This window comes from Melanerpes formicivorus, unplaced genomic scaffold (genome assembly GCF_026170545.1).
Source record: "Melanerpes formicivorus ecotype bairdi unplaced genomic scaffold, bMelFor1.0.p_v2 SCAF_11, whole genome shotgun sequence".
NCBI lineage: Eukaryota > Metazoa > Chordata > Aves > Piciformes > Picidae > Melanerpes > Melanerpes formicivorus.
Window position 1 is genome coordinate 17,241,001 of NW_027142363.1, and position 24,391 is coordinate 17,265,391.

The following is a 24,391-nucleotide window of genomic DNA, read 5'->3' on the forward strand; positions in this document are numbered from 1 at the left end:
TGGTTCCTGGATGGGAGAACTTTCAGGGACAATGCTTGAGGGTGTTAAAGAATTAGAAGTGTGCCTTCCAGTGGAAGAGGTTGAAAAGGGAAAGCTGAAGGCTTTTCCAGCGTCTGTATATATTTACATGGGGAACAAACTTTCTGTGGTCTACCAGACTGAAGGCTATTAGGATCCAAAAACAGGAATTTGAAACTGGGTGGTGTGGTGTGTGGGAGGTCATATGAGGAAGCCCCACTATTTTTTAAGCATTGCTCATAATTAACCAGTAGAAAAACTCACTGAGGGCTGCGGAGGATCCTCCACAGGAGGCTTTTAAATTGTAGCTGGATTCTTGTCAGAAAGTAAACTACAGCACAGGAAGTTCCACCTCAACATGATGCAGAACTTCTTTACTGTAAAGGTCACAGAGCACTGGAATGTGCTGCCCAGAGAGATTGTGGAGTCTCCTTCTCTGCAGACTTTCAAGACCTGTCTGGATGTTTTCCTGTACAACCTGCCCTAGATTCTAAGGTCCTGCTCTGGCAGGGGGGTTGGACTCAATGATCTTTGGAGGTCCCTTCCAACCTCTAACATCCTGTGAGCCTGTGAGTAAGTAGACACTTGCAGAAATGGGAAGGGTTTGATTGATTCAGGTTTTCAAATGTGAGCATCTAGCTGGTCACATCAGTTCTTTCTGTCATTACAGCTGGAGGCTGGCTCACTGTTGGCAGCTATGGCCTTGAGAGCTAGAATCTCGGGACAAGAGCAGAAAGCATCCCCTCTCAATCCAAGGCATTGCTCCTTTTCAGCCTGCCCTGTGCAAAAAGCCTTCAAACAGCCAAACCACACCAATCTGCCTCAGTTTCAAACACTGTAGCTCCTGTATGCTGTATTGCTCCCCCTTCTTTCCTGTTTCACATGTAATGATCTGCCCTGCTCCCTCTCCATGACATCGGCAGCCACCTCCACCACTCAAATACCACTGAGGATGCTGGAGGTGAGTACAGACATTTCAAAGAGGGGATGCTACCACCCACAACCTGCCACAAGCCTCTGATTCCAAAGCACTGTTCCACTGTCTGGCTGGATCTGGCTATGTGGTGGGGGAAGTCAGAATGCCAGATGGAAGCAACCAGTCACCATCATTGCTAGGAGAAGAGGGCATGAGCTAGAAGCAGGCCTCTCACCTGAACTCAGGAGTGTCTGGTTCATCTTTGTATTGGATTATGCTGCAATAATGTCTCAAATTGAATGAGGTATCATCAGTGTCCACTGAGTTGCTCAGTGATAAGAGGTATTAATCATAATTGATTAATGTTGCCAAGCCAGGCATTCCTTTGCAGACCATCGTCTATGGCTCATACATTTACAACTTTAAAGCTTGAACAGTTGTTCTCCTGTATTTCTGAGACAAAAAACAAGGAGTCCAACAGGATGGCATTTAACAAGTCCAAGTGCTGGGTTCTGAACTTTGGCCACAATAACCCCATACAATGCTACAGGCTAGGGACAGAGTGGCTGGAGAGCAGGCAGGTGGAAAGGGACCTGGGGGGTACTGGTAGACAGCTGGCTGAACACGAGCCAGCAGTGTGCCCAGGTGGCCAAGAAGGCCAATGGCATCCTGACCTGCATCAAGAACAGTGTGGCCAGCAGGAGCAGGGAAGTCATTCTGCCCTGTACTCAGCACTGCTTAGGCCACACCTTGAGTCCTGTGTCCAGTTTTGGGCCCTTCAGTTTAGGAAAGATGTTGAGTTTCTGGAATGTGTCCAGAGAAGGGCAACAAAGCTGGGGAGGGGTCTGGAGCACAGCCCTGTGAGGACAGGCTGAGAGAGCTGGGGTTGCTTAGCCTGGAGAAGAGGAGGTCTCCCCCTCAGGGAGACGTTATTACCATCTACAGCTATCTGAAAGGAGATTGTAGCTAGGTGGGGGTTGGTCTCTTCTCCCAGGCACCCAGCACCAGTTCCTGGGAGATGTCCAGAGAAGGGCAACAAAGCTGGGGAGGGGTCTGGAGCACAGCCCTGTGAGGAGAGGCTGAGGGAGCTGGGGTTGCTTAGCCTGGAGAAGAGGAGGCTCAGGGGTGACCTCATTGCTGTCTCCAACTCCCTGAAGGGAGGTTGTAGCCTGGTGGAGGTTGGTCTCTTCTCCCAGGCACCCAGCACCAGAACAAGAGGACACCATCTCAAGCTGCGCCAGGGGAGGTTTAGGCTGGATGTTAGGAAGAAATTCTTCCCAGAAAGAGTAATTGGCCATTGGAATGTGCTGCCCAGGGAGGTGGTGGAGTCACCATCCCTGGAGATGTTAAAAAATGGATTTGACATGGCACTTGAAACCATGGTTTAGTTGTCAGGTGGTGTTAGACATTAAGTAATAGGTTGGACTTGATGATCTTTGAGGTCTCTTCCAACCTGGTTGATTCTGTGATTCTGTGAAAAAATAGATTCCCATGATGGCGTTTCTTAATTTCTTACCTTATTCTCCACAGATTTAAACTTTGGCAGAGGCTAAGAGTGTGCATGTGGAAGGGTTGGTGGTGCGACACGCTATAAGAAACGTCTACGAACAGCACTGGAAAAATGAGCTCTGGTGCAGATGGAGGTGGGGGCAATATTAGTAGGTGACAGCAGAAGCTCTGAGCCTTTGCATGGCTAGTATGAGCAGGTACTTGCTGTAACAATAGGTCCTAGGAAACACAATGGCCACTTGTGAGCCAGCCCTACCCCAGCATGGTGGAAGAAAGCCAAACAGGGCAGCATGTCCACTGTGGCACAGGAGGGCTGTCTGGGTGGAGTGTGATTGGGGTGGTAGTGGGTGAGGAGCTGTGGATGTGACCACTGAGGCTGTGTGGGGTGGGAAGCTTTTCCTCTTGTGACTTCACCTGGCTTGCCTGCCAACCTCAGCACACAATGTTATCACTGTAAGCCAGCACACGGTCAGGACCGCTGTGCTTGCACGGTTGGGCCCCATGAGACTTCCTCCAGTCACTGCTTTTGGCTTTGATAACTCCTTCCAGAAGCATGCCATGACCCTACTCCCTGAGTTTATTTCCAGTGGTACTGGGACTGCCTCTGGCCACAGATGACCACACTGAGGTGTGGATATCTAGTTGTGGGGAGTAAAAGTGAAGGCTTTTATAAGGAACTGAAGCAGGCCAGTGGCATCCTGGGGTGTATTAGAAAGGGGGTGGTTTGTAGGTCAAGAGAGGTTCTCCTGTGCCTCTGCCCTGGTGAGGCTGCATCTGAAATACTGTGTCCAGTTCTGGGCCCCTCAGTTCAAGGACAGGGGACTGCTTGAAAGAGCCCAGCACAGAGCCACAAAGATGATTAAGGGAGTGAAGCACCTCCCTTACAAGGAAAGGCTGAAGAAGCTGGGTCTCTTTAGCTTGGAGGCCACACCTTGAGTCCTGCGTCCAGTTCTGGGCCCCTCAATTTAGGAAAGATGTTGAGTTCCTGGAAGGTGTCCAGAGAAGGGCAACAAAGCTGGGGAGGGGTCTGGAGCACAGCCCTGTGAGGAGAGGCTGAGGGAGCTGGGGTTGCTTAGCCTGGAGAAGAGGAGGCTCAGGGGTGACCTTATTGCCGTCCACAGCTACCTGAAAGGAGGTTGTAGCCAGGTGGGGGTTGGTCTCTTCTTGCTGGCAACCAGCACCAGAACAAGAGGACACAGTCTCAAGCTGTGCCAGGGGAGGTTTAGGCTGGATGTCAGGAAGAAATTCTTCATAGAGAGAAAGAGAGAGATTGGCCACTGGAATGTGCTGCCCGGGGAGGTGGTAGAGTCGCCATCACTGGAGGAGTTTAGGAGGAGAGTGGATGGGGTGCTTGGTGCCATGGTTTAGTTGATTAGATGGTGTTGGGTGATAGGTTGGATGTGGTGATCTTGAAGGTCTCTTCCAACCTGGTTAATTCTATTCTATTCTATTCTATTCTATTCTATTCTATTCTATTCTATTCTATTCTATTCTATTCTATTCTATTCTATTCTATTCTATTCTATTCTATTCTATTCTATTCTATCCTATCCTATCCTATCCTATCCTATCCTATCCTATCCTATCCTATCCTATCCTATTCTACTGTTTCTAAATATCTGAAGGGGTGAGTGTCAGGAGGATGGAGCCAGCCTCTTCTCATTGATGTCCAATGGCAGGACAAGGGGCAATGGGTGCAAGCTGGAGCATAGGAGGTTCCATGTGAACGTAAGAAAAAACATATTCACTGTGAGGGTGACAGAGTGCTGGAACAGGCTGCCCAGAGATGCTGTGGAGTCTCCTTCTCTGGAGACATTCAGGCCCTGCCTGGATGCATTCCTGTGTGACCTACTGTAGGGGATCCTGTTTGGCATGGGAATTGGACTAGATGATCTTTTGAGGTCCCTTCCAGCCCCTAACATTCTGTGATTCTGTATGTGATTCTGTGTCCTCTGCTCTACTCCACCCTGTCTCTGGCAATCTGCATTGCTCTTGACTGCTTATCTAGGGTTTATTGCAAAGGAGTGGAGTTAATGACCCAAAACGAATACTTGGTCCCTGCTGCATGAAGACACTGCGGCTCAGATGAAACTCCTTCCCTTTTATCCTGCTTGGATAGAAGCCTGTTCTCTTTTCTGTTACAACACACAGCTGCTGAAGCCATGGATAAATGCCTTTTTTGGGGGCTCTGACTCAGTCTGTGGCAATGGTTTCCACAGGTCTGCATAAAGTCATCTTTACTTTTGTCACCATTAGATATCTTGCCTAAAAGGGAGGGTTGGGTCTAGATCATCAGAAACACTTGGCATTTTCACAGAGCTCCTTTCATAGCAGTCTGTGAAGTTTTATTGTCTCTCTAAGGAACAAAAACTAAATTCAATGCTACTTCTAGGAGTCCCAGCCTGAGCCTGCCCTCTTCCTTGCAGTAGCAGAAAGTCTACATTCCTTTTGTTCTGTTGTTCCATGAATAAGACTTTTATTGCCCCTTTCTTGCCTTTTTGCCAAGGCAAGCCCAGGCATCCTTTCTTGGAAAGAAGAAATCAATATCCATTCCTTGGCAGCCTTTGCTTTTCCCAGGACAGATGTTTTCTAGGACAGTTACAAGTTTTCCATCTTTTGGCAGGATAGGCAATGCATTCACAGAGTGTAACAGAGTTGGGTTAGTTTGCTGGAAATTAAGTGATTTCAACCTTGGACACCTGAGATTCACTGCTGACTAAAGTCTTTGGCATCAGGGAGACCTATTAAAGCAAGTAAAGTCCATTTGCAGCTAAATTCAACTCTACTGGTAGGACAGCCACATGACTCTTGTCAGGCATGACAAGGTCTACATCAAACAGCATCCAGGAGAATTTGCAGGAGTCTGGTATTTTGGGGTTGTGTAGTTGGCAGCTGGTTGTTCATAAATCTTTACAGGGTCACCAACAGCTCACCAGGATGGGCATCTGTGCTCCAGTAAATAAGTTCAAACTGTACAGTAACCCACAGGAGGTTGCTGGCACCCTCATGCTGGACAGATATCTACTATAGGCAGCTCAAGTGTGTGGCCCCTGTGTATTAGGGAATCTCTTGATACTGCAGAACTTGAGGTTGAGGATGAAAGGATTCTGTGCCTGTGGGTTAAAACCAGAGGGAGGGCTAACAAAACTGACATCCTGGTTGGAGTCTGTGATAGACCACGCAACCAGGATGAGGAGGCAGATGAAATAGTCTATAAGCAACTGGAGGCTGTCTCAAGATCATCAGGTCTTGTCCTTGTGGGTGACTTTAACCTGCCAGACATCTGCTGGGAACTTAACTCAGCAGAGAGGAGGCAGTCCAGAAGTTTTTTGGAATGTATAGAGGACAGCTTCTTGATGCAGCTGTTAAGTGAGCCTACCAAGAGTCAGGCTCACTAGGGTGCTGAGAGCTGGCAGATGAGCTGGCCAAGCCACTCTCCATCATTTACCACCAGTCCTGGCTCACCGGTGAGGTCCCAGGTGACTGGAAACTGGCCAATGTGATCCCCATCCACAAGAAGGGTTGGATAGAGGACCCTGGAAACTCCAGGCCAGTCAGCCTGACCCCAGTGCCAGGGAAAATTATGGAGCAGATCATCTTGGGGACAATCACAGCACACCTGAAGGATGGCCAAGGGATCAGGTCCAGTCAACATGGATTTAGGAAGGGCAGGTCCTGCCTCACCAACCTGATCTCCTTCTGTGCCCAGGTGACTGCCTGGTGGATGTGGGGCAGGCTGGGGATGTAGTCTGCCTGCACTTCAGCAAAGCCTTTGACAATGTCCCCCACAACCAACTCCTGGCCAAGCTGTCAGCCCCTGGCTTGCACAGCAGCACTCTGAGCTGGGTTAGGAACTGGCTGGAGGCTGAGCCCAGAGAGTGGTGGTGAATGGTGCCACAGCCAGCTGACGGCCAGTCAGTAGTGGTGTCCCCTAGGGATCAGTGCTGGGCCCCAGCCTGTTTAATATCTTTACTGATGATCTGGAGGAGGGCATTGAGTCCATCATCAGTAAATTTGCAGATGACAACAAGTTGGGAGCAGGAGTTGATCTGTTAGAGGGTAGAAGGGCTCTGCAGAGGGACCTTGCCAGGCTGGACAGATGGGCAGAGTCCAACAGGATGGCATTTAACAAGTCCAAGTGCCAGGTGCTGCACTTTGGTCACAACAACCCCAGGCAGTGCTACAGGCTGGGGTCAGAGTGTCTGGAGAGCAGCCAGACGGAAAGGGACCTGGGGGTACTGGTTGATAGGAAGCTGAACATGAGCCAGCAGTGTGCCCAGGTGGCCAAGAAGGCCAATGAAATCCTGGCCTGTATCAGGAATAGTGTGGTCAGCAGGATCAGGGAAGTCATTCTGCCCTGTACTCAGCACTGGTTAGGCCACATCTTGAGTCCTGTGTCCAGTTCTGGGCCACTCAGTTTAAACTGAGGGACTTTAAAGGACATTGAGACACTTGATGGTGTCCAGAGAAGGGCAACGAGGGTGGGGAGAGGCCTTGAGCACAGCTCTGTGAGGAGAGGCTGAGGGAGCTGGGGTTGCTTAGCCTGGAGAAGAGGAGGCTCAGAGGAGACCTTCTTGCTCTCTACAACTACCTGAAAGGAGGTTGTAGCCAGGTGGGGGTTGGTCTCTTCTCCCAGGCAACAAGCACCAGAACAAGAGGACACAGTCTCAAGCTGCACCAGGGGAAGTTTAGGCTGGAGGTGAGGAGAAAGTTCTTCACTGAGAGAGTCATTCGCCATTGGAATGTGCTGCCCAGGGAGGTGGTGGAGTCACCATCCCTGGAGATGTTCAAAAAAGGATTGGACTTGAAGCCATGGTTTAGTTAGTCATGAGGTGTTGGGTGATAGGTTGGACTTGATGATCTCTGAGGTATTTTCCAACCTTATTGAATCTATGATTCATTGTCTGTATTAAGCTTGAATGAGGCAGGATCTGTGTTCAAGTTGGCTGTGAGCTGTCCTTTGGCACATGTGTTGTCTCAGTATCATTACTGCTTTGTTTTCTGGTGAGTGCTCTTTCCTGTTCTCATTCTGCTTCTCACATGGTCTTGCTGTGTCCTTCAGATGGCTTCCCTTATATGGACAGCAAAGATAGGTGCTATCTTTCCAGGACTGAGGGATGAGACATTGCCCATAGATGGGACCAGTTTTTGAAAGGTATGAGCAAGAATCCTGAGGATGCTGCTGTACGTGGCCACTTGTGACAATACTTCAGATCACAAATTATTTTGGGGAGCTGGGCTAGAGCAGAGTAAAGCCCCTAAAATTACACACTAGTGTCCATGTGTAGATCTAAGATTTCATATGATCAAGGTGAGAAGACAGTCTGGGGACACAGAGGCACCTTCTTTATTCAAGCTAGCAGGTAGTCATTAAAACAAGCTGACTTTTGAACCAGGAAAAAAGCATGTATTTATTCACGCTCCCCTTGCAATCTGCTGAATGGAGAACACATAATGGGGAAATTTTGACAGAAGAGGACCCTCAGATATTTATAGACACTGATAAGACCCCTCTCAGCCTTCTCTTCTCAAGACTACACAGCCCCAGGACACTCAATCTTTCTTCATAGCAGAGATGTTCAAGCCCCACAATCATCCTTGCAGCTCACCAGCAGATCCCTGTCTCTCTTGAATTGGGGAGCCCCAAACTAGACACAGTATTCCAGATGTAGTCTCACCAGGGCAGAGTAGAGGGGGAGGATCATCTCCCTAGGCTTGCTGAACACACTTTTCTTAATGCACCCTGGGATGCTGTTGGCTCTCTTGCCCACAAGGGACACATTGCTGTCCCATGGAGAACTTGCTGTCCACTGGGTTTCCAAGGTCTTTTTCCACGGAGCTGCTTTCCAGCAGGGCAAATCATAGTCTGTATTGGATCCTGGTGTTATTCCTTTCCAGATGCAGGACTTTGCACTTGTCCTTATTGAACTTCATGAAGTTTACCTTCAGTCAGCTCTTCAGCCTGTCCAGACCTCACTGGATGGCAGCACAGCCACCCCCCACTCCCAGTTTTGTATCATCAGTGAACCTGCTGAAGGCACACTCAGTCTCCTCAGCCAGGTCATTGATAAAGATAGTGAACAAAACTGAACTCAGTATTTACCCCTGGGCAACACCACTGCCCACAGGCTTCCAACTGGACTCTGTGCCACTGATCACAACTCTCTGTTGTAGAGCCAGTTTCCAATCTACCTCATGGTCCAATCATCTAACCTACTTTTATGAAGTTTACTTGTGAGGACGTGGTATCAAAAGCCTTGCTGAAGTCAAGGTAGACAATATCCACTGCTCTCCCTTCATCCATCCACTTGGTCATGCCATCTTAGAAGGCTATCAGATTAGTTAGGCAAGATTTCCCCTTTGTGAATCCATGCTGGCCTCTTTCATGTGGTTAGTGACAGCCTCCAGAATGAGTTGCTCCACCACTTTTCCAGGGATGGAGGTGAGGGTGACTGATCTGTAGTTGCCTTTTTGAAGACTGGAGTGACTTGCCCTTTTTGAAGACTGGAGTGACATGAGCTCTTGTCCAGTTCTCAGGCACCTCCCCTGTTCTCCATGATCTTTCAACAATGATGGAGAGTGGAACAGTAACAACATCAGGCAGCTCTGAGGGAATTCATGGATACTTCCCATCAGGGCCCATGGATTTGTGCACTTCTAGTTCATCCAAGGGATCTCTAACCCAATCCTCACTGACCAGTGCCACTGATCATAACTCTCTGTTGTTGAGCCAGTTACCACTCTACCTCATGGTCCAATCATCTAACCCACTTTTATGGAGTTTACCTGTGAGGACGTTACGGGAAACGGTGTCAAAAGCCTTGCTGAAGTCAAGGTAGACCATATCCACTGCTCTCCCTTCATCTATCCATTTGGTAATGCCTTCATGGAAGGCTGTCAGATTAGTCAAGCAAGCAAATCAAAATAAGTAGTGCAGAGACATCCTGTGTGGCGACAAAACCCCCTCCAAACAGAACAAAATACTGAAATTCAATACAAAGCATCCAGACCTGCTGATTTCAAATGCCTTACTTTAGCAGGTGGTACTTAATTCCTCTGAGCTACTACAAGAAGAGACATGTCATCAACAATGTCTTCATCATCTACTTTCCTTTTTTCCCAGCAGCAGGATAGAAGTATTTATTGATTTCATTTGTCTTGTCTGCGTTATTGAGTAATCTAGCATCTCCCTCTGATAACAGGTCAATACCATGATTAGGACTCATTTGATTGTCAATTTACTTTTTAAAAAATAGCTTTATCAGTCTTCCCCTCCCCACCCTCCCCCCTTTCAATTCCATCATAATTTGTAATAATTCCTGTCTTCTCCTATTCAGCTTCTCCTCTCTTGCTGGTTGTTCCCTGTGTTTTACTTACTTGAAGCTATCTCCATTTCCATTTTAAGTCTGGTTGTGTGGCTTTTTTTCATTCACACTATTCTTTCACTCCTGGGGTGCTGTGTAATCTTGGTGCCTTGTAAAAAAAAAACTTAAAGAAATTCTCAATGACTATTTAAGTTTTCTTATTTATTTATTTATATCTTTTTTAGACTAGACTAGACTAGAATAGAATAGACTAGAATACAGAATAAACCAGGTTGGAAAAGACCTTGGAGATCATCGAGTCCAACCTATCACCCAACACCATCTAATCAACTAAACCATGGCACCAAGCACCCCATCCAGTCTCCTCCTAAACACCTCCAGTGATGGTGACTCCACCACCTCCCTGGGCAGCACATCCCAATGGCAAATCTCTCTTTCTGGGAAAAACTTCTTCCTAACATCCAGCCTAAACTTCCCCTGGTGCAGCTTGAGATTGTGTCCTCTTGTTCTGGTGCTGGTTGCCTGGGAAAAGAGACCAACCCACACCTGGCTACAACCTCCTTTCAGGGAGCTGTGGACAGCAATAAGGTCACCCCTGAGCCTCCTCTTCTCCAGGCTAAGCAACCCCAGCTCCCTCAGCCTCTCCTCACAGGACTGTGCTTCAGTCTTCTCACCAGCTTTGTTGCTCTTCTCTGGACATGTTCAAGTGTCTCAACATCCTTCCTAAACTGAGGGGCCCAGAACTGGACACAGGACTCAAGATGTGGCCTAACCAGTGCTGAGTACAGGTCAGAATGACTTCCCTGCTCCTGCTGGCCACACTGTTCCCGATGCAGGCCAGGATGCCATTGGGCTTCTTGGCCACCTGGGCACACTGCTGGCTCATGTTCACCCAGCTGTCAACCAGTACCCCCAGGTCCCTTGCTGCCTGGCTGCTCTCCAGCCACTCTGACCCCAGCCTGTAGCACTGCATGGGGTTGTTGTGGCCAAAGTGCAGAACCCGGCACCTGGACTCATTGAATGCCATCGTGTTGGACTCTGCCCATCTGTCCAGCCTGGCAAGGTCCCTCTGCAGAGCCCTTCTACCCTCTAACAGATCAACACCTGCTCCCAACTTGGTGCCATCTTCAAACTTACTGATGATGGACTCCATCCCATTATCTAGATCCTCAATAAAGATGTTGAATAGGGTTGGGCCCAATGCTGATCCCTGGGGGTCATCAGCAGTGACTGGCTGACAGCTGGATGTGGCACCATTCACCTCCACTTTCTGATGGTCTTGATGAATGCAAAATGGAAAGGCATGTCACAACTGAACAGAGCTAAATGGACATTAGAATAGACATTACTTTTGTATCATGCTTCTGCAAAGCAAGGCAGGCTTTTGACAGGAAGAGCCAGGGCTGCAGCTGATTACACCCAGCACTGGTCAGTGGAGCTGATATGCAGCAGAAGGATAAGAAAAACACCAAACCAGCTGCACCCTGGGCCAAAGCAGGGGAGCCAACAGAGATATTAGAGCTCATGTGCTCGCTTCAGAGCTTCAGGGACTGGAGAGAATCCAGGCCATTAAAATCCATGCTGCATTTTGCTGGTAATGGCTGTGTTCAATATGACACTGTTTATCAATAAAACAATACAGGGACTTCATAGTGCAGGACATGTGGAAGAGTAAATGACAGTTGCTATGCCAAGGTGGCACCTGCGAAAGTTTTGCCATGTCTGGCACAGGGCCAGAGGACCCCCAAAGAGTCTTAATGATTTTCTTACTTCTGACCATATCACTTTAAAAAAATACTATATTCACTATGCATTAACAGGACTTCAAATAATTGCCAGGAATCATGAAATAAAAAACCAAGAGGCCTCTCCAGACTGGAAGCCCTTCAGCCCTACCAGCTATGTTTTATGGCAGCTCCCTGCTTCCCTGCTTCCCACCACCTGGCTGTTTATAGTTTGAGGACAGGTTGTTTCAGGGAATGCTAAAATCCTTTGGATGGATGATTTATCTATGGATGGATCATCTTCTTGATCAGGAAGATCAACTGTTGATGAAGAAGATCAACAGCTCCAAGTTGTTCAACAGCTTCCAAGTTCAATAACCTCCTTTTCTTCTTCATAGATTGCTGAGGCATGAGAGCCTTCCGTTCCTTGCTGGCATCTTTTACACTGTGCCCAAAGAAACAATTGTATCAGGCTCAGGAAGGCAAATGACTGAAAGGGCAGGGAAACAGGAACTGTCCCCACGGATGTCCTCCCCAGAGAGGCTGGGAACATGCTCTGCTGTGGGAAATGGGAAGCTGAGGTCAGCCAAAGTGCATGGCAGGTACACACATCCCTCAGGACTGGGAGACCAGATAATGGCATATTTTGCCATCCCCATCACTCCTTTGTCCTGGTTATGATTTTTCCTGGGTCACCTCCATACCTCCTTGTCACGGCCACTCCTAGGCATAGTGCACCTCCACCATGTCATTCTATGGCGTGGAAATGAAGGCAGGAAGATAAAGATGGAGAGTGGGTGGTGACAACGCTCCTGAGAGCCCTGAAGCTACCTCTCACCAAAACAGGCATTAGTGGTGTTAGAAGAGCCCAGAAGAAGGGAGAAAGGAGTGGGAAATGAGACTCCATCAAGAACAGGAAGGCAACAAACCTCATGGACAGTGAGGTAACATGAGATGTTTCCAGACAGAGTCACTCATTCAGATCTTTCAGAAGCTTTGTCCTTTCCAGCTCCTTGTGCTGGAGGATGTTGAGAGACTGTACAAAAATTCTTGATAAAACAAATAGATAAAGATCCCCTCAAGAGTCTGAGAGTTATTATTAGCCCCTCTTTTACTGGCAGGCCTGCAGCAATTAATTATTACCAGAAGTATTATCAGGTGCTTGTCACTGCTTTCACTGGATCCACTTTACATAGTCCAGACTGACTGCGAGCAAACTGTTCCCAAACTGGCCTGATACCTCACAGATCCTGATAGCAGTTAATCCATTTCTTTGAAGACGATCTCAATAGTGGTAGAAGCTCCACAATTCAGAATACTTGCAGACAGAAATTTGTGTCTATGGGCCACCTATATTCTCAGATCTTCTGAGTGATGTTCTCTAGCAGAAGTGCTCCACCTCTGTGTCCAACCAGGCAGCTGGCCCTTGCAGCTTACCCTCAGTAAGTCTACAGATGACACCAAGCTGTGTGGCTGTGTTGATTTGCTAGAGGATAGGAAATCTTTATAAAGGGATCTGGACAGGTGAGATGGATGGTCCAAGGCTGACTGTATGAAATTCAACAAGGCCAAGTACCAGATCCTCCACCTGAGGCATGACAATCACACAGTAAACTACACACTTGGGGATGTGTGGTTGGAAAGCTGCAACTCAGAGAGGGGCCTGAGGGGTATTGGTTGACAGTCAGCTGAACATGAGTCAGCAATGTGCTCAGGTGGCCAAGAAAGCCAATGGCATCCTGGCTTTTATTAGAAATACTGTGACCAGCAGGAACAGGGAGGTGATCACCCCCTAGTGAGGCCACATCTCAAGTATTGTGTTCAGTTCTGGGCCCCTCACTACAAGAAAGACATTGAGGTTCTGGAGCGTGTCCAGAGAAGAGCAATGAGGCTTGTGAAGAGCCTGAAGCACACAGCCTTTGAGGAGCAACTGAGGGAGCTGGGGTTGTTCAGTCTGGAGAAGAGCACGCTCATTGCTCTCTGTAACTACCTGAAGGGAGGTTGGAGCAAGGGGACGGTCAGCCTCTTCTCCTTGGTGTCAAACACCAGGATGAGAGGAAATGGTTTCATGCTGCACCAGGGGAGGTTTGGGCTGGATATTAGGAAATATTTCTTCATTGAAAGGGTTCTCATACATTGGAATGGTCTGCACAGGGCAGTGGTGGAGTCACCATCCCTGGAGGTGTTTAAGCAGTATGTAGACCTGGCACCTGGCACTTAGGGACATGGTTTATTGTTGACCCTTCAGTGATAGGTTGATGGACTGAATGATCTTTGTGATCTCTTCCAACTGGATGTATTCTGTGATTCTTTGAGTGTGATCAACAAGGCAAATCCTTATCCACCAAGTGGCCCACCCATCAAATCCATATCTTTCCAATTTAGAGACCAGGATGTTGTGAGGGATAGTGTCAAATGCTTTGCACAAGTCCAGGTAGATGACATCAGTTGCTCTTCTCTTTATCCATCAACACTCTGTCATAGAATGCCACCAAATTTGTCTTTATCACATTAGTTTAACTCCATCCATTTAACCATTGAAAAGTGCTATAAAAAATTGTGTTCACAATAGGTATCACTTCACAGTCTCAACTTTCCTGTGTTCGCTTTGCCTTAGTTTTGTATCTGTGGGAAAGCCTCAGAAATGAGGGAAGAGAAAGGCAGGGTTTAGGTGCAGCAAAACGGGGGCACAGTGCCTTCTCTTCTCGTCCGTGGCACCCCCCGCTCTGGCATCTCCCCGAGTGCTGTAGGTGCATGAATGACAAAACACCGCCCGCTAGTGGTTCAGGCTGCAGGAGCCCGAGGCTCCACCTAACAGAGGCTGCTGCCCGTGCCTGCTTTGCTGATGCGACTTCAGCAGTGGTGCTGGGACAAAGTGGGAGGTGCTTATTCCTCAGATAAAATCAGCATCTCTGGAAAAGACCAGCACTGATCTGAGTGAGCAAAGAGCTCTTACTGGAATGCCACGGACGGCTTGCGCCCTGTTCTTCATGTTCAGCATCAATGTCCAGGTGAAACACTCTAAATAAGCTAAGGCATTTAATCTTATAGTTACTCCATCAAGAGAACAAATTGGTGGAAATGTGGTTGTTGTGACCAAACACCTCTATTCTGTGGCACATTCAGAGCCACCAATGAAGTCAAAGAACACAACAGTGACCCCCTGAAACTTCCCTGAGGACAGCCCTCCTTGTAGGATAGTGTGGAGATCTCTCTGGTAAGTCTGGGGTGAGGTAGCACCAGCCAGGGAAGCAGCATAGCACCACCGTGCTTCACACAGCCCCAGCTAATTAGCCCCACTCCAGAGGAGATACTTAAATTAAGTGGAATGCTTTGCTGACACGGCCAACCTGCTCCAAGATGGAGCTGTTATCTCCTGAGCTCAGTGTTGCACTGGGTGGTGTAGACAACCTGGGATGTCCAGGCTGAGTTTTCAGGGTCAGTAGAAGGATGCTTCTTATTTTTCAAAACCTGAAAACATTTCTCTGAGATTTCTCTAAGTCTTTGACCCTCCACAAAACTGTATAGCCCAAGACCTCAGAAAGCCTCTGTCTCCCCTTGATTCTTTTCTCTCTTGTTAGGTAAGATCTTCCTTAACACATTTGTTTACCTCTTTGTGAAATCCTCCTGCGATTCTGCAGCCTCCCCCCGCACTGTGCTGCAGGGCTTTGCTATTCTTAACCCCTTCCAAGTGTTTCTCTAGTGTTTAGCTGGATCATCTTTATTGCAAATTAAGCTGATTATTTCTTCTGCTGCTTCTGGTGAATGCAGAGGACAATTGCTTAGTCCCTCCACCCACTATAACAAATGTTTATGTGCTGGAAGACTGTTACTGTGCCTCCACTCCTGTTGTTCTTTTCCTAGAAGAAAAAAAGAATCAATTATTTTCCCCATTCCTTATAAGTCACTTGTTTTTTTTTTCTTTTCTTTTTAAATCTCATATTATTTTGTTGTTCTTTTTTGGGTGCTCTCCAAATTGTCTCCATCTCCTGTAAGATGTAGTGCCTGGAACCAGACACACTGTTCCTGCTGAGAGCTCAGCAGTATTGAGTAAATGGACAAAATAATTGCTTCCTTTGCTGTATACACAAAACTCCCCTTAAAGCATCTCAGTATGGGATTTGTCTTTTTTGGGGGGATTCTCACTTAACAGACTCTCATTAGGTCCCAACCCAGCGCTTTCATTGCTGCACTGCTGCCAAAGTGGTTATGATCTAGTTTGGTGCCTGTGCAGTCACTTCTCCTGAACTGTATCGTGGTACAGTCACCTCTGCAGAGGGCAGTCCAGCTCTCCAGTGTCTCATGTTCCTCTCAAATTCTGATTGCCCCAGACCCCCTGCCTTCAGAAAGCTCTGCTGCTCCCCCCAGCCCAGCTGTCACCCCTTTGGTTTTGTCCTCTAGTCTGTTGTCCAAAACACACAAGGAAATACTGAACAACCCTAGAGGCAGAACTTCAGGGATATGATCCTCCCAGCTGGAAAAGTGAAGCCCTGATAATTACCCTTGATTCTAATACTTCAACTGGTGTAGCCTCTGTGTGGGGACTCTGCTTGCTGCCATGGGACCCTGTAATCTAGACACTTTCTAAAGGCTCACTGAAGTCAAAGTGTTTTATATCTACCATTTCCCTCCCATCCACCAGACCTGTTAGTCAGAGAAGGAAAATAGCCTGGTTTGACAGGATTTGTTCTTCAAAATTCCCTGCTGGTTTCTTATCACCTTATTGTCCTTTAGCTACTTATAAATTGATTGTTTCATAATTGGTTCCAGTATCTTTCTAGGTATCACAGTTAGGCTGACTGGCCTGTAATTCCCCAGATCCTCTTACAGGAGTAATTTTCAGAGAAGAGTGGCATTTAAGTTAAATAGATATTGAAAGACATTCCACTTTTGCCCTGCTTATCTTTATTCATTGTCTAGTTTTGTTCCATCCCTTAAATTAAAACCATGTTTCCCCTAAGTATTTGTCCTCCACTCAAAGCTCAGCAAAATCCAACTCTGCCTTCACCTCTTCTCCTGTATTCCTGTATTCAAGATTTCCTGTTAGAATAGAATAGAATAAACCAGTTTGGATATGACCTTTGAGATCTTCTAGTCCAACCTATCACCCAACACCATCTGATCAGCTAAACCATGGCACCAAGCACCCCATCCAGTCTCTTCCGAAACACCTCCAGTGATGGTGACTCCACCACCTCCCTGGGCAGCACATTCCAATGGCCAATCTCTCTTTCTATGAAGAACTTCCTAACATCCAGCCTAAACTTCCCCTGCCACAGCTTGAGACTGTGTCCTCTTGTTCTGTTGGTGGGTGCCTGTGAGAAGATACCAACCCCCACCTGGCTACAACCTTCCTTCAGGTAGGTGTAGACAGTAGTAGACAGTTGTTACATGCTTACCCAGCTTCCCTCCTTCATAATACCTTCTATCTTTCGCCCTCTCTTTTCTTTATGTCTTGTTTGCTTTTCCCTAGCAAATTATATTCCCCAGCAGTTATATTCCTGAGCACCCAGAGGGCTCTGGAAAGAATCCTGGAAAAATCTCAGAGCTTTGACCTTAAAATGTGGGCAAGTGACATTTACTGTTATGGTGGGGACATGACAAGCTCTGCCTCAAGATTTGCCCAGGACTAGCCATATTTAAATGATTTCATAGGCCAGTAGGTGGCAGAGAGAAGATGAAATCAGGGAGACTCTGCTCCTAGTGATCAGACAGATAGATTGCTTTGGCTCTAGGTTGGACAAAGACGTGTTAATAGGTAACAGGTGTTCACTACGTTGGGTAGTGTCTACCAAATAAGAGTGTCAAGTAAACCTCCCAGCTTCTTCCAGGGAGACTGAATATGTCTAGTGTTCAGCTTCATTCATGAGCAAAGGGTTTGTGTGTTCAGCAGAAGAACAGGAAGCATGTGCCACTTTCTAGCTAAGCAGATCAGGAGAAGATAACTTTGTGCGAGGGAGGGGTATCGTTATCTAGGGTTGGACACTATATAATTGCACAATCTGCTATCATGCATGAACAGAGCTGTTCAATAGCATGGCCCTGCCTTGTCCTGACATCATGTCTATGTTGGAAATCCGTTTGGAATGAAAAATCCCACATTCCCCAAGTGACCTCGTAGTCTCTGAGCTAAAGGCCAAGTTGCAGCGGAGCCTTCACAGTCTCAGTAGTGCCAGAGACATAAAGTCAGTTATTAGCCTCAAAGCAGCTAAAGGATGAGAAGTCAGCAATAAGGCAAACTTCTTTCCAAAGAAAATAACATTTTAAAATGCAGGAGATGTCGATGGTTCTTTGGAGGCAAGAAAATCGTGCAGGCAGGAAAAAGTCACCGTGAGTAACAGTGTTACTCTCACTAGCTGCCACTGTTTCTTGAGCTGGTTTTTGGAGATGGCAGTACTCAGCACTTGTACAGATTGCCCAATGAGAATGTAAATGCAGGACCAGGTACACAGATTGGCAGTGTTGGCCATTATCAGTCTGGCACTGTCAGTGTTGCAGTTCTTGTGCAGATTCAGCAAATGTCTGAAGCTGCATGTGAGGTCCAGTCTAGAAGATCTTTGGTTTCATGGTCTCTACTTCCTTTGTTCACAGCCATTGCTTTCATGTCATAAAGGCAGCCCAGACTTCTAGTATTACCCTGATATCTGGGAGAATCGTCTGCTTCTTGCTTTACTCCTCCCCTGCCCTCTTCTCTTCAGCTCCATCTCCAACATTCAGTTCCCTGTGTAGCCTCAGTACAAGAGGAATTCCTCACGGGCTGTCTTCATCTTAAATTTTATCATTTTCTGTGGCCACCTTCTTTGGTGGGAGGAGGCCCCAGTGATCTGGAGAATTTGGTCCAGAGCTCAGTGGTAACTTTTTAAAATGCATCCAGTTGAAGGGACTGTGTGGTTTCCCCAAGTCCAGCAATACCTAGCAAAGTCAGTGGCTCCCCGGTTTAAAGGCTCTGCACCTTGCTGATAGCAGAGAAGGCCCCCTGATCATTCAGATGAAGGTAATATAGACCAAATGATCAGTAACTTGAATAGAATCCCTGCATCAGATGCAGAAATGCAAGCTGTTCTGCAAGTTGCCAGACAGTGTTTGATATTTGGATAGCGTTTGCAAATGGCAGAGAGAAGGTTAATAGGAAATGTCTCTGACAGTAGCTGGATGTAATTTAGAGATGGACTACAGCCATGTAGTTACATACCAGATTTAGGTTTTGGCTCGTTATCTTAGAGAGATAAGGCCCAGGAAGGGATATGCACACTCAGCCAGAGCTGAATTTTCCAAAAAGAGTTTCAGTCTGGGCAGTTTAACATTGGAACCATCTGGCCTCTGTGATGCAGCAGCTTGCAGACACTCTTTAAAGGTGTTAGCTGCTGGTGGTGTCATTTAGTGCTCCCTCTCTTACTGCTTCCCAAAGAGGGTATCAGGGTGGCAGTGATGACCAGTCACTCATGTATTAACCCTAGGTTATCTCAGTAGCATATTACAAAACAAAGTAACAAAGAGATTCCTTTCTTTTCATTCATGTTCTTCATTCCTTTGTTGACCGAACCGTGCCTTTTCTCATTCCCTTTGTGTTCTTGGGACTTGTGTCTCTTCTCTGCAGGAAGACCATTCCCATGCTTTATGCAGCACAGACTCAAAGATGTCATGTATGGATCTCTACTACTTCTCTATAAGGGAGTGATTCATTATGGTGTTCTGAATATGACCTTCATTCCAACTGCATGCATAGAGATTGATTTTTCTTTTGTGTCTCCAAACTGGTCCTTCTTGCAAAATGTGATCCTGTTCCAACTCTCACTTATCCTTTAGCTCTTTTGAAATACAGTTTGAAGAACATCATCTCTGCCTCCAGTTGTGCTTTAGACTTTGTGGCTATGCAACTCAGCACAAAAGCTGCTTGGGAAGACAACTGTTGAAATGAGGCTCTGAACTTACATGGGCACAAATGCCCAAAAACACTGAAAAGAGGCCTGAAACCACTGATGGCCATCATATCATAATGTCTCATTCAAATGACAGCTTTTCTAGTGACAGAGTGTCTCCCATTGCCATTCTGGGGAATTAAATTCACTGTTGAGTCTGCATAAAGAGAGAGGAGAGCTTCTTGCTGCTTCATCATTTTATGGGCCTGGTGTCCCTCTCATTGCTTAGCAGATCTTGCTTCCAGTAATCCTCTTTTTCCTTCAGAGCTGAGCACCAAGAGAATGTTCAGAGACATTCACACTGAAAAACTATAGAAACAGCACCTCAGAATACCTTTGGCTTATAACAAAAATGTATAGGGCAGTTAGTTATACTTGTGGATGCGTTACTGAGCCTGGGATTTTCCTCTTCTGTGGGCTCTCTAGCATTTTTGCAGATGGCTGAGGGTAGGTCAGTGTGCCTGGGGTAACATTCCTGTTTGCTGGGCTACTGGAATTTGGCTACACTCCTTAACAAAACAGTTTGGTTTAGACATTTCTGCTGCGTGTGCATGTGCAAGATACTCTGGGAGGAAAAATGAGCAGAACTAAGACCTGAAAGGTGAGGTTGTAAAATTGGTATTTCTCAGCCTTGATTAATATTGAGTGATGATCTCTTTTTTTCATACTGCTTCTTTTTCCAGGTAAAAGATGTTAAAGAGCAGCCAAAGTATCTGACAATGCCAAATATGGAGCCAGTACCTCACTGCATGTCTGTGCTGAAGATCAACAATGTTTACTTGGCTGTTAGGGCTGGGAGTAGGGTAATAAATTAATTCAATTAGTTCTGCCACTATCAGAGATGTTGGCACTCCCTTTTCACCTGCCACACCTAAAGACCAGCAAGTGAGGACACACAGAGAGCTGTGCTGAAGCATAGCTGAACTGCAGAGATGCTTCAGTCCCTGCTTAACTGTGCAAACTCCAATTTATGCATGTACTAGGTTTTCACTGCCTGATGCCTGTTCCTCTCCCCCCTCTGCTTTTCATGTTCAGTGGATTCTCCTCTCTGTGTCTCTGCCTCTCTTTCTCTATTTTTTTTTCTCCCTATTGTTTCCCACGTCACTAACTGTCACTCACTTCATAAAGCCGTCTGGCTCAGAGCTTAAATATTGCAGGGCAACTAAAACCCACCATCAGAGCCAATTCAGTCATATCTGTTCAGTCGTGCGACAAGATTGGGACTTTTAGGGTAGGGAAGAAGAGAGACAAAAGTTCACTCTTCCCTGCAGAGTGCCAAGAGAGGAGGGGGACACATTTCTTCGGTGGAGCCTTTCACAGCGGCAAGTTGCTTGCTCAACATCCTTAACCTATACAGTCTTTTTCTTGCTGGTAGTGTGCTCAGGTTGCAGCATCTGGAAGTGCAGGGTGGGAGCTTGCAACAAGCCCACGTGAGTTAAGAGCACAAGTCTGTCGACTCTGTGTGGGCTTAGGCATTCTCCTGTTCTTTCCTCATGATAGGCAATTTAAGGGAAAAGGTGACTACCTAAACTAATTGCTTGCACCTTTTCTGAGACTTGAGGGGCTGTCTGCTTACAGGTGGAATCCTAGACATTGGAACTGGTTGTACCACCCATCTTCACCTCAAATTGCTCCTTGCGACTGTCTGAGCAACCTTGAATCACTTCATTTGCAGAAAATAGAGAGGATGATCTGGAAATGATCTCAGGAAGAGTTTAACCAAATGTATCAAGCTGCAAGCGAGACATTTGATGGGGCTAGATAGGAAACATTTTTCCTTCTCTTGTACAGTGAGTTTCTGTATAATAAGGCTTACCACATCTAGAATGCTGCTCATGCATGCTGCAGTGGAAATGTTCATATGGTAGCTGTGGATATCAGCGTGACTCACAGAGAAAGAAAGGGATGGGGTTAACTGTGGTGGCTGGCGGACAATGAAGTTTATATTGTGTGTAGCCATGTTTTGTAGAGAGTTGCACATGATCGGCAACTGTTGTGTGCACTTTGCAGAAAGAGAATGTTTAAGTCAGTTTAGGTAGTGTATGTAAACAGCATAATCTTCTGCTAGACTTGTTAATGTAAGTGTTGACATTAGCACACTCTTTTACACAACTTTAATGACTGAGAAAGCAGCAATTTTCTTTGGTGATTACATTACACATTTGCCGCTAATGCATGCAAGGTGTTCGTGCAAGCTGAAGGACTGCATTCTGCTGCCTGTTTTCTGACGGGAGTATCCGAGGTTAAATTTTCACAAGGTTTGAAGGCAAGGAAAAGGAGTCCATCTTGACTTAGAAAAAATGACATCAGAAGGGGTTTATTTTTGTTGAAAATGTGTGAAATTCCCCAGAGCCACAGAACTCTCAGTGTTTTGTGTGTTTCATCTCTGTGTGAATACCTACACACAGTAGCAGAAACAAGCCGGTATGCGCTGGTGTGTCGTAACACACGGCGCTACAGATATATCCCAGTGGTACCTGAAGAAGGAGGGAAGTTTAGATACTCAAGTTTCCATGCTGTTGACTGTGCTTTCTTTTTCTCAGCACTTGTGTAGGGATGTCTGCATTTAGGAAACTATAGACTGAGGTAGCATCTAAGAGATTAACTTCTAGATCCATGTGAACGGCTATTTTGTGAGTTTCGGTTGTCATGGTCCACAAGTTGGTGCTTGTGGATCACTGTAGCATTCTGCATTCCTCAGAGACTTTAGACTGCTGTGATGAGTTAAATTACCGCATCCAAAACATGTTTCCTCTTTATTTCCTTGCCTAAAATTATATAGTAGGAAGTTTCAGATAGGTAGGATGAAGTCCTGGCCTTCTTATCATGCAGGAATGACAGATTTGACTTGCATTGCTTGAAAATGGGCTCTTTCTTAGCTTTCCAATAGGAAATCTGCAGCTGGCTTCCAGATCTGCATTAGCCTGAGACAGCAGCATTGACATTTTAGAGAGAGAAAATGTCAGTCTGTCAACTGTCTTTAGAAGAGGACACAAAGAATAGCCCAAATAACTCCAAATAATTATGTTTTATATAATGCATACTGTATAAAAAAACTAGTATATACAGTAGTTATTGAACACAGTATTACTAACATAGTAATGGCATTGTAATTGCTATTCATACCTCACATAGCAATTTCTAATGTAGATTCAATATATGTAAACCCAGAGAGAATTCAGGCTTGTGCAAGTGCAAGATGGGCACCAATTTGAGATCTATTTGACCTGTGTGTGGTTCTGGTGCAGAAGAGCTTGGGTGCTTGAAAGCTTCACTCTTTTTTTCTAACCACTGCAGCCACATGCTGATGAATCTGTTCTACTGTACTGCTGGTGAGTGTTTGTACGTGTTCAAAATCTAAGCAGGCTCACACAACCAAGCCTACAAGGGACCACAGAAGACTGTTACCTGGAAAAGGAGTTAAATATAGTCTCTGTCTGAAAAACAATTGCCCATTTAGATCCAGGGACAAAAGAATTTAGCAAGCAGCTAGATCTAGTTTTCCAGCCCTTCTCCCGCTAATACATCATTGTGAGCCAGCAAATAAGCAGACAAGCCACTGCCTTTCTGTTCTCAAATCGTATCAGAGCAAGACTTACTGTTTGAAAGCAGCAAAAGAAATCAGTGGGAAAACCTGAAATCTTTTACATTTAGCATAATTTTTGGTCATTCTCTCTCTTTTCTTTTTTTGTTTGTTTTGTTTTGTTTCCTTAGACAGTAAGAAATGGGTGACTGGAGTTTCTTGGGAAACATTTTAGAGCAGGTGAACGAGCAATCCACTGTCATCGGGAGAGTCTGGCTCACAGTGCTCTTCATATTCCGCATCCTGATCCTGGGAACAGCTGCTGAGCTAGTGTGGGGAGATGAACAGTCAGACTTTGTGTGCAACACCCAGCAACCTGGTTGTGAGAATGTCTGCTATGATGAGGCCTTCCCCATCTCCCACATCCGGCTGTGGGTCCTGCAGATCATTTTCGTGTCCACGCCTTCGCTAATGTACTTTGGGCATGCAGTGCATCATGTCCGCATGGAGGAGAAAAGGAGAGAGAGGGAGGAAGCTGAGAGGCGTCAGCAAGCTGAGGTGGATGAAGAAAAGCTGCCCCTGGCTCCCAATCAAAACAAAGGCAATAACCCTGATGGGACCAAGAAGTTTCGCCTGGAGGGTACCCTCCTGAGAACCTACATATTCCACATAATTTTCAAAACCCTCTTTGAGGTAGGATTCATAGTAGGTCAGTACTTCCTGTATGGCTTCCGAATTCTTCCCCTTTACCGCTGTGGACGGTGGCCCTGTCCCAATCTTGTGGACTGTTTTGTCTCCAGGCCCACAGAGAAGACCATCTTTATCATGTTCATGCTGGTGGTGGCCTCCGTGTCCCTCTTCCTCAACCTGGTGGAGATCAGTCACTTGATCCTGAAAAGGATTCGGAAGGCTCTGAGAAGACCAGCAGAGGAACAGCTTGGGGAGGTCCCAGAGAAGCCACTCCATGCCATCACAGTCTCCACCATCCCAAAGGCCAAAGGCTACAAGCTGCTGGAAGAAGAGAAGCCAGTGTCCCACTATTTCCCTCTCACGGAAGTAGGGGTGGAGCCCAGCCCTCTTCCATCAGCCTTCAATGAGTTTGAGGAGAAGATTGGGATGGGACCATTGGAAGATCTCTCCAGGGCATTCGATGAGAGGTTACCATCGTATGCACAAGCAAAGGAACCGGAAGGGGAGAAGGTAAGAGCAGAGGAGGAAGAGCAAGGAGAGGAGCAGCCAGCACCTCAGGAAGAGCCAGGGGTGAAGAAAGCAGAGGAGGAGGTGGTGAGCGATGAAGTGGAAGGGCCTTCAGCACCTGCTGAACTTGCCACTGATATGAGACCCCTCAGCAGGCTAAGTAAAGCCAGCAGCCGGGCCAGGTCAGATGATTTGACTGTATGAAGGTGCAGGATATGGGCAGCACATGAAAGGGAAAAGGTTGAAAAGAAAAGGAGAGA

At 46.6% G+C, this 24,391-nt stretch overlaps 1 protein-coding gene across 1 annotated transcript in view; it reads left to right on the forward strand.

Annotated features, from left to right (window-relative positions):
* GJA8 (gap junction protein alpha 8) overlaps positions 1 to 24,391 on the forward strand; it is a 66,190-nt gene that overhangs the window by 34,881 nt on the left and 6,918 nt on the right. Inside the window, exon 3 of the mRNA XM_068144705.1 lies at positions 23,126 to 24,313. Coding sequence (XP_068000806.1) covers positions 23,136 to 24,313 — 1,178 coding nt within the window. The 5' untranslated portion in view covers positions 23,126 to 23,135. The remainder of the gene's footprint in view (positions 1 to 23,125; positions 24,314 to 24,391) is intronic.